Source organism: Lithobates pipiens, unplaced genomic scaffold (genome assembly GCF_037356315.1).
Source record: "Lithobates pipiens isolate NorthernLeopardFrog02 unplaced genomic scaffold, aLitPip1_a1.2 Scaffold_37, whole genome shotgun sequence".
Taxonomy (NCBI): Eukaryota; Metazoa; Chordata; class Amphibia; order Anura; family Ranidae; genus Lithobates; species Lithobates pipiens.
In genome coordinates, this window is record NW_027507825.1 from 20,840,894 (window position 1) to 20,851,620 (window position 10,727).

Genomic DNA, 10,727 nt, shown 5'->3' on the forward strand with positions numbered 1-10,727 from the left:
TGGAAAGCAACATTGAACGAAATTGAGTCGACATTGCTGCTTGGCCAGCAAGAAAGCGACCTCTTGGAGCAGGTCTTTAAGGCAGGGCAAAAGGAGCAGGTGCCCCAGGCCAAGTCAATGTTGTGGGGCCCAAAGCAGCTGCCCCCTCAGCCCACGCTGCCTGTAAATAGTTAAGTAGATTCCGGGGGGGGGGGGGAATTTTGCCCAGGGTCCAATAAATATTAAAGATGGCCCTGGGTCTGTGTACTTTTGCTCTTTTTCACTGATTCCAACATTGGCCAGTTGCCACTAGTGACAAAACTGCTTGGTTACAAAATTAAATTGGCATGCCCATCATAAGGTCTGAGTGCCCAAACGCTTTTAATATTGATATTTGCCCACAAGGAGAACAGCCAATGCGTTTTTGAGGGCTCAAAGATCTCCCTTTTCTTCAGGACTTGAATGTGCTGGAGAGATTGGATGACTCTAAAGTGGCAAAATCACCAAGGTTTAATTGTTTACTGTATGAGAAAGATCAGCGGATCAATGGATGAGTATGGAGCTATTGTTTGTCACATGTGACTGACATGCGTTGGCGCTTTGCATTGCCATTCATTTTGAGTGGCAACCTGATGTGTTGGGATGTATTGCATCAAAAATGTTCTTCCCACATTTTGGGCTGTTTTGGTGCATTGCCTGTGTAGCGGATGACATTTGGGACCAAATGTCACACGCATTGTAAATTTAGTTTTTGCCTCAGGACCCTACGGTTCTGAGGGTTAATTGTGTAGGTTGGCCTTAACGCCAGTCTGGCCAGGCCACGTTTGAAGTTCTGCCTGGTCATGTGATCAGTGAGGTGCACTTGACAGGCTAGAACCAGGCCTGGTTGGATGTTTGGCTCCGAGAGGGCCATACCCAAACAGCGGGAGTGCTGGGAGGGGGTACTTAAGCAGGTGTGGGTCACGTGTTCAGGGTTCTGGAGTTGTGCGTGAGACCCTTGTTGTCTGTTCTGGTTCTAGGACCGTGGTAGCCCCGTGAGGGGTCCCGGTCACGGGGTGCCTGACATCCCGCAACATGTTCCTGTCAGTGGCCCCTGATAGACCCGCCTCGTCTGGGGTAGGGATCTGTCTGTTCCCGAGTCTCGGAGCCAATTGTTCCGAGGCGCGGTAACTGAGGGAGGATTCAAGGTGTCTGGGTGTGCTCTCGGCTTGGAGGGGCACCACAGCTCGTGGAAGTGATCGGGGGAGGACTCTTCGGAGAAGGGCCGGCAAGTGGCATCCTGAGAAGTGCCTGGTTGCTGAGTTGGGAAGGACATTGATGAGTCCACACTTTTCCAGTACCACAAAGGAGGCGGGAAACGTTCCAGGTACGGTTGGAAAAAAGTTCCTGTTCACCTTCAGTTAATTGTTCGAGTTTTGAGTCAACGTGCTGACTGCCATGATCTCTGGCTAGAGGTCTTTTCAGTCTTGAAGTACAACCAGCCTGCCTGATTCGCATTGCAGCTGCTTTAGCCACTAGCGATAACGGTCTTCTCCTGGCTGGAGAAGACAATGGCCCGGCAGTGGGGATTCCCACATCAACACTGTCTGTGTTTGATGGGGGAATCGTGTAAATTTTTCCTCCGTGCAACCTATAGTTGCAGGAAAGAAATTTGCTCCTTGTGTGGCCTGCCTAAGAAGGATTTGTGATGTAAAGGGGGCACTAATGGGGATCTGTTTGTAAGGGGGGACTCTGATAGGGACTTTCATATAAGGAGGACCTGATGTAAGAGTGGACTTTGATGGGGACTCTGCTGTAAGGGGGATTCTGACGTAACAAGGGTTTCCAATTTAAAGAGAACTTTGATAAGGATTTTGATGTAAGGGGGGAACTCTGATGGGGACTCTTATATAAGAGGGGACTTTGATATAAGGGAGATTCTAATGTAAAAGGGACTCAGATGGGGACCTTAATGTAAGGAGGGACTATGATGTGTGTGTGTGTGTGGGGGGGGGGGGGGGGGTCTATAATGTAAGGGTGATTTGATTAGGACTCTGATGTAAGGGGGGTTCTGATGTAAGAAGGGTTTCCAATTTTTAAAGAGAACTTTGATAAGGATTTTGATGTAAGGGGAAACGTTGGGGAATCGTATATAAGAGGGGACTTTGATGTAAAGGAGATTCTCATGTAAAAGGGGCTTGGATGGGGACCTTGATGTAAGGAGAAACTATGGCAGTGCCAGGACAAGGTCATCCAGTGCCCAGGGCAAAGATGCCAAACTGCACCCCCCCTTTCCCTTAGGGTTAGGGTCAGGGTGCCCCCTACCCCTGCAATAAACAATTGCGTCAGGGGCAGCCGTCCCTCCTGCCCACCCCTTGTCCCGGCCCTGGACTATGGTGTGTGTGTGTGCTTGTGTGTGTGCTTGTGAGGGGGGGTGTCTATGATGTAAGGGGGAACTCTGCTCTAAGAAGGGTTTCTGATGTAAGAGTGGACTTTGATGGGGACTGTGATGTAAGGGAAAACTCTGATGGGCTCATGTTGAAATGCCTTTTCTTTGTTTTTATTGAAGTTTATTCTGCTGTTCTAAATTGGATCATGTCGATTTAAAAAAAAAAAAAAAAAACGAAAAAAACCTCCAATTAAAATGTATCCAATCATTTGAATTTGATTTTGTTAATTTATGAAAACCTTTTTTTTTTCGCCCTGTAAATATTTGTGAAATCTACGCTGTATAACCTTGTACAGAAAGTTTGGAGTCTCTTCTACTCTCAAGGCGGGATTGTTCACGCATTTTTTTTTATTTTGAGAGTAAAGTTCCACATATTAAAAACTTGCATAACTGAGCAAAAAACTAAAATAAAAAAAATCAGCATTTAAATGTGACGCTGACCAGAGGTCCTAATCCTGGAGGTGTCTGCGTAGAATCATTTCTGCATAAATCCCTTTAAAATCTGAGAGCCGCTGTCCTATCATACACTGTCCCCCATCGGATAGTGCCTGCTGTGTACTGCGCATGCACAGTACACAGCACACACAGATTCCGAAAACAGCCGAGGATGAACGGCGCCTGCGCCGTGAGTCCAGGTTCTAGCCCCGCCATCCAAGTGGACGTAGAGTAGGAATAGAAAAGAGCCGAGCGCAGCGAGGCCGTGCCCGAAGCGTGGCGAGCGAAGCGAGCCCGTGAGGGGCCCTCTAATTTTCCAAACCCTATGTCCGCTTGTACACAGCACACACAGATTCCGAAAACAGCCGAGGATGAACGGCGCCTGCGCCGTGAGTCCAGGTTCTAGCCCCGCCATCCAAGTGGACGTAGAGTAGGAATAGAAAAGAGCCGAGCGCAGCGAGGCCGTGCCCGAAGCGTGGCGAGCGAAGCGTGGCGAGCGAAGCAAGCCCCTGAGGGGCCCTCTAATTTTCCAAACCCTATGTCCGCTTGGATGGGGCTACCACCTCCACTCATGGCGCAGGCGCCGTTCATCTTCGGAGATTTTCCGAAGCCTCGTCTGCTCCGTACTGCACATGCGCAGTACGGGGCGGACACTATATGATGGCAGGACACTATATCTGCCAGAACACCGCCAACCACGGCCCATGGACCCGCTTCCGTCCAATATATAAAAACAATATAAAAAGTCATTCGAAATTCCAAACCTTTCCCAGCCTACCGCCCCGGATTCAACATTCATTAAAAAAAAAGATGCAAAGCTGATTCTGCCGTAGATTGAAGTGAACGGGAGGCACTTGGAAAGGCAGAGAGGATAAAATTCTACTTGTGAATTGCTCATTGAGAAGGACTTACCTCCACGTTCCCCCCGTCTGTCTTCTCCATGGTGGCAGGACTTCTCAGCTGGGCACAGAACCGTCCGCCATGGTCCTCAGAAGGGTTCTAGAATGGGCCAGCACTGCTCTGTGCTCTTCTTCTAGATGCTTTTGTGTTCAACAAGTGACAGAGAATCCAGCCTGCAATGCACAGAGCCTGAGGAACGGCTTGCACTGTGGGTGTGAGGAGTGAATCACTCAGTGCTTATGTCAGCAGTCTGGATTGTTCCGCCTCATCCCTCCCCAGCTCCCCCCTTTTTTTCCTGACACAGGCTGAGGATGGAGGGACAAGACTTCCAAAATTCCTCAGCTACTTGGTATCCCAGAGCCAACTACTCCACTCTTATTTTCCAGGAGAAGTTTGCTGCCTGGTGTGTTGTGTCTATCCTCATCACATTCAATGACTTCCCTGCGTTCCTTTCTATTGATTAAAAAAAAAAAAAAACAAGACGCTATCTGCATAGAGTTTGCGTGTTCTCCTTGTGCTTGCGTGAGTTTCCTCCTACACTCCAAAAAAGACTTTACTGGTGGGTTAAAGCCACATTAACTGCTTCAGCCCCGGAAGATTTTACCCCCTTCCTGACCAGAGCACTTTTTTGCGTTGCGGCACTGCGTCGCTTTCACTGACAATTGAGCGGTCGTGCGGCGCTGCACCCAAACAAAATTGACGTTTTTTTATTCCCCCCACAAATACAGCTTTCTTTTGGTGGTATTTGATCACCTCTTGCGGTTTTTTTATTTTTTTGCGCTATAAACAAAATAAAGGGTGATCATTTTGGGGAAAAAAAGCAATATTTTTTAATTTGTGCCATATAAATCCCCCCAAAAATATATTTAAATTTTTTTTATATGTATTCTTCTACATATTTTTGGTAAAAAAATCGCAATAAGCATATATTGATTGGTTTGTGCAAAATTTATAGTGTCTACAAAATAGGGGATAGTTTTATGGCATTTTTATTATTAATTTTTTTATTTTTACTTTTATTTTTTTAATAGTAATAACAATGATCTGCGACTTTTTTTACTTTTTTTGTTTTTTTGGGACCATTGTCATTTTTATACAGCAATTAGAGCTATAAAAATGCACTGATTACGGTGCAAATGACACTGGCAGTGAAGGGGTTAAACCCTAGGCGCGATCAAGGGGTTAAGTGTGTCCTAGGGAGTGATTGTAACGGGGGGTGGGCTTCCACTCACATGACAGCGATCACAGCAGTGACCTCTGTCATGTCAATAAGCATCTCCCTGTTCTGCGACTCCGTGACATGATCGCCAGGACACCGGCGGACCTCAGGTCCCCCGGGCACAGTCGCGCTAGTACGCCCATTTGCCCACCGCTGCTATTGTGTCAACGTATATCGGCGTGCAGCAGTCGGCAAGTGGTTATAATGATTGTAAAGGCTCATTAAAAAAAACCTCCTTTGCTCCTGGCCCCTCCCTCCTATCGAGTGCCCCCGCAGTCAACAGCTCCCTATGGGGGGCACCCAAGCAGTGTGACAGCTCCGTGTGTCCATTCAGACATGGAGCCCCACCCACTCTCTCCCCTGATTGGCTGACTGAAATTGACAGCCGTGGGAGCCAGTGGTGCCGCTGCTGTGTCTCAGCCAATCAGGAGGAGTGTCCTGGATGGCTTAACCACTTCCCGACCAGCGCACAACGATGTACGTTGACAGAATGGCACGGGCAGGCATATTGGCGTACAGGTACGTCCAATATTCAATGCCGCCCTGGCATCGGGAGCGCGCCGCCGGCGGCATGCTCCCACGCTGGTCGAGACCCCCGTGAGTCCGGTCGCGGGACCCGCGGACTCGATCGCCGCGGGCATCCCCGCGATCGTCTCACGGAGCGGCCGAATGGAGGAAATGCTGTGTAAACAACATTTCTCCATTCTGCCTAGCAACTAGTGACGCTGATCTCTGCTCCATGTGATTGGAGCAGAGATCAGTGTTCACTAAATGAAAGCCCAACCCCCCCACTGTTAGTAACACACCCCTAGGAACACTTAACCCCTACACTGCCACCCACTGGTTAACCCCTTCACTGCCAGTGTCATTTACACAGGAATCACTGCATTTATATAGCAGTGATTACTGTATAAATGACAATGGTCCCAAAAATGTGTCAAAAATGTCCGATGGGTCCCCCACAATGTCGCAGTCACAATAAAAATCGCTGATCGCTGCCATTACTAGTAAAAAAAAAATAATAAAAAATTATTAATAAAAATGCTATAAAACTATCCCTATTTTGTAAATGCTATAACTTTTGCGCAAACCAATCAATAATCGCTTATTGCGATTTTTTTTGATTTTTTTACCAAAAATATGTATAAGAATACGTATCGGCCTAAACTGAGGGAAAAAAATGTTTTTTTATATATTTTTGGGGGATATTTATTATAACAAAAAGTAAAAAATAATGCGTTTTTTTTCAAAATTGTCGCTCTATTTTTGTTTATAGCGCAAAAAATAAAAACCGCAGGGGTGATCAAATACCACCAAAAGAAAGCTCTATTTGTGGGAAAAAAAGGACATCAATTTTGTTTGGGAGCTACGTCGCATGATCGCGCAATTGTCAGTTAAAGCAACGCAGTGCCGAATCGCAAAAAGTGGTCTGGTCTTTGACCAGCAAAATGGTCCGGTCTGCAAGTGGTTAAACATGCTTGGACATCGCTGGAGAAAGATGGGGCTCAGATAAGTAATTAGGGGGGAGGGGGTGGCTTCTACACACAGAAGGGTTTTTATCTTAAGGCCTCATACACACGGACGTTTTTACAGCAGCTTTTTTTTAGCTTTTTTTTTTTTTTTTGCTGCTTAAGAAGGCAGCTCCATGTTATTCAATGGGCTCATACACACCATGGTGTTTTTGAGATGTAACAGACATGGTCGTTTTTAAGCTACAAAAAAAAAAAAAAACCCAAGGACCAGCACCTTCAGAGGCTCCAGCGCTAGAGCTGTTTTGACGCAGATGCCGAAAAAAGCTCAAACGCGTATTAGTGCTATACCGACGTTTTTAGCGTCAGCGTTTTTAAGCTGTAAAAATGTTTATGTGGGTAATTTGAGAGTGGAAAATGGCAGAGTGATGTATTTTTATTTTTATTTTTTATTTTTAAACGCGCCTTAGCATTAAAGCTTAAACTGCGTTTAACGCGCATTGACGCCAAATCAAAACGCTAATAAAATCACGTTATTAATGCTGCTTTTTTCCAGGTGTTGTTACTAGCTTTACAGCCTGTTTTTTAAAATGTCTGTGTGTATGAGGCCTTATGCATAGAATGCATTAAGATAAACCTGAAAACAAACCTCTATTATATTGCAGCTTACCAGGGGCGGCCCATCCATTAAGGGGGCGCGGGCGCCGTCCGGCCCCCATGCAGAATGCTGGATGCTTGAAATCCAGTGGGTGGGGGATTTGAAGTACATGATTAGAGCCAGAGGCTCTAATATGCTTCAAAATAGGGAGAGTTTGGGGCGCAGAGCACTGCGAACCGAGCCCACCCAGTTGTGTGACAATAGCGAGTATTCACTATTGTCACACTGATTCTCCTCCCAGGCAAATCAGAAAGTGGGTCTAAGACCCGTTTCCTGATTGGCCAAAAGGAGAAGCTTTTTGACTGGCCGCCGAGGAGGAGACGGAAGCTGCCGTGATGCAAGCCGAGGGGAGCAGGGGAAAGGAAACCGCCCGTCATACCCGCCGCCTGTCACCCGGGTGAAGCGCTGCCCACCATAGAGTAAGTGCTCCGGACCCGATTGACCAGACTGGGGGGTGGAACTTAAGTTCCCACTCGCGATTTTGTAGCAAAAAACGTGTGCCTCACATAGGGCAGCCCATTCGCCCAATGTGTTATTGTCACTCCGAAGAACCAAATTTTGTCCCTCAGCCAAGCGTGTTTTTCTTTTCTTTTTTTTTTTAAATCCCTGCGCATTTTTCAGCTCAACAATTTCAGCAAAATCGCAGAGTGTTTGGGGTGTCAAGATGAACGCCACCCAAGTGCGCATTAACCACTTGGTGACCGCCCCATGCACATATACTGCGGCAGAGCAGCCTCTCTGTGCCAAGTCATGTACCTAGTAAGTGATCTGACACTTCCGGGTCTGGGGCGCGTGCTGCCAGCCCCCCACTCCCGCTGCGATTGGACACATCGGGTGCCGCCTGCCCCCGATAATTCCGGAGATTAGCAGAACTGCAATCTGCCTATGTAAACCCCCCATCCCCATCAAATCATTCTCTGCAGCTATTACCTTTTGTACCACCACCCCCTCCCTTTAGAATGTCAGCTCTACGACCTGGGCCCTCCTGTACCTTTTGTATTGTACTGTAATTGTGTTGTCCCCCCTATACACTGTAAAGCGCTGCGTAAACTGTTGGCGCTATATAAATCAATAATAATAATAATAATGTAAACAAGGCAGATCACCATTCTTTGAGAAGAGAAGGTAGAGATTCTGTGTTTCTGCTAAGTAGGAACACAGATCTCTGCCATCCCGCAGTAACAGCACCCCCCCACACAGTTAGCAAGCACGCCCTAGGAACACGTTTAACCCTTTGATCGCCCCTGATGTTAAGCCCTTCTCTGCCAGTATCATTAGTACTGTGACAATGAAATTTTTTTTTTTTAGCATTGCATTGATCACTGTATTAGTTTCACTGGTTCCCAAAAAATATCACATCACTTGGTGTCCAATTTGTCTGCTGCAATGTCGCAGTCCCGTTATAAGTTGCTGATTGCCGCCATTACGAAAAATTCCATAAAAATACCCCACAGTTTTTTTTAGACGCTATAACTTTTACACAAACCAATCAATATACAATTATTGGATTTTTTTTTACCAAAAACATGTAGCAGAATATATATTGTCCTCCCCCATATGCACCTTCCCCTTCCCCTGATCTCTGTCAAAATCGACAACTATAAGCCCAAGGTTCTAGGTGTAGTCCTGGACTCTGAACTCTCCTTCAAGCAACACGTCCAATCGCTGTCCAAATCCTGTCGCCTCAACCTCCGCAACATCTCCAAAATACGCCCCTTTCTAACCAATGACACAACAAAGCTCTTAATTCACTCGCTGGTCATCTTCCGCCTCGACTACTGCAACTCCCTTCTCATTGGCTTACCTCTACATAGTCTATCACCTCTTCAATCTGTAGCTGCCATAACCCTTTGTAGAGCGGCCTTGACTTATTGGACTTACCGGTTACTTCCGCTTGGCTTGTTCTTCCACGTCTAGGGGTTCCCAGGGTTGATACCCAACAACTTGGACACTGACACCAATAAAGTCCTTCTTTTTGAAAGGTTTTATTTTGCAGGGGTAACATCCAACAACACAGTCTCGTATAGGAACAGAGGGCAAGGGTGAAGAACTCGGGCACCTTGAACTGTAGACATAACAAAGTCTCTAATATCACCCGGAGAGTAGCCACTCGCAGCTGGGTACCTCACGGCTGAACAGATCTCTAGCCAGAGACCATGGCAATCAGCACATTGATCCGAAACTTGTCAAAACCTCTGAACGTGTACAAGTTATAACTGGTGGTGAACAGGAACCTTTTTCCTCAGTACCTGGAACGTTCTCTGTCTCCTTGACAGTACTGGAAAAAGTGTGGATTCGTCAATGTCCTTCCCAACTCAGTAACCAGGCACTTCTCAAGATGCCACTTGCCGGCCCTCCTCCGAAGAGTCCTCCCCCGGTCACTTCCACGAGCTGTGGTACACCTCCAAGCTCAGAGCACACCCGGACACCATGAATCCTACCTCAGTTACTGCGCCTCGGACCAGCCGGTTTCCGGGACTAGGGAACAGACGGATCCCTACCCCAAACCAGGCGGGTCTATTGGGGGTAACCAACAAACCTGTTGCAGGATGTCAAACACCCCGTGACCCAGATCCCTTGAGGGGCTACCCCGGTCCTGGAACCAGAACAGACCCCACGGGTCTCACAAACGCCTCTCCTGAACACGTGACCTCCACATCTTAAGTACCCCTTCCCAGACTCCTCAGCGGGGCCCGGCACTCCCACTGATTGGTTCCGAGAAGGTCGATACCTAAAAATGTCCAACCAGGCCTGGTTCTGACTTGTCATGTGCACCTCACAGTACACATGACCAAGCAGAACTTCTAACACAGCCCAGTCAAACTGATGTCAAAGTTAACCTACATAATTAACCCTCAGAACCTCTATGGTTCTGAGGCAAAAACTACATTTACACATGAATGACACTTTGTCCAAAATGTCATCTGCTACAAATCCATCATGAATGCTGCTGCCAGACTCATTCACCAGACCAATCGCTCTGTGTCTGCTACTCCTCTCTGTCAATCCCTCCACTGGCTTCTGCTCACCCAACAAATTACAAAGCCATCCACGATTTAGCCTCCAGCTACATCACTCACTGGCCTTGTCTCTAAATACCAACCTCACCTAATCCTTCCCTTCGTTCCTCGGGGTGGCACAGTGGTGTAGTGGTTAGCACTCTCGCCTAGCAGTAAGACGGGTCGCTAGTTCAAATCCCAACCACGACACCACCTGCCTGGATTTTGCATGTTCGCCCTGTGCCTACGTGGGTTTCCTCCGGGTGCTCCGGTTTCCTCCCACACCCCAAAGACATGCAGGTAGGTTAATTGGCTTCTGTAGTATATGAATGGAGACCTTGGATTGTGGGCTCCTTGAGGGTAGGGACCGATGTGAGGGTGCAATGTACAGCGATAGGGACAATTGTAGACACTCACCCAGGTTGAACTGGATGGACTGGTGTCTTTATTCAACTTTACTAACTATGTAACTATGGCCTCCTGCTCTCTAGCTCCCTCGTCACCTCCTCCAATGCTCGCCTCCAGGACTTTTCCAAAGCCTCTCCAATCCTATGAAATGCCCTACCCCAATCTGTCCACTTCCATCTCCTACTTTATTAGCTTTTATGCCCGTACACACGAGCAGATTTTCCATCAGAAA

General features: G+C 47.3%; 1 protein-coding gene across 4 annotated transcripts in view; it reads right to left on the bottom strand.

The window, feature by feature from the left end:
- Positions 1 to 3,957, bottom strand: part of INF2 (inverted formin 2) — a 188,674-nt gene extending 184,717 nt beyond the window's left edge. For all 4 annotated transcript variants that reach the window (XM_077466809.1, XM_077466808.1, XM_077466807.1 and 1 more), the window contains exon 1: positions 3,755 to 3,957. In XM_077466809.1, coding sequence (XP_077322935.1) covers positions 3,755 to 3,784 — 30 coding nt within the window. In that variant the 5' untranslated portion in view covers positions 3,785 to 3,957. The remainder of the gene's footprint in view (positions 1 to 3,754) is intronic.
- Between the last annotated feature and the right edge of the window lie 6,770 nt (positions 3,958 to 10,727).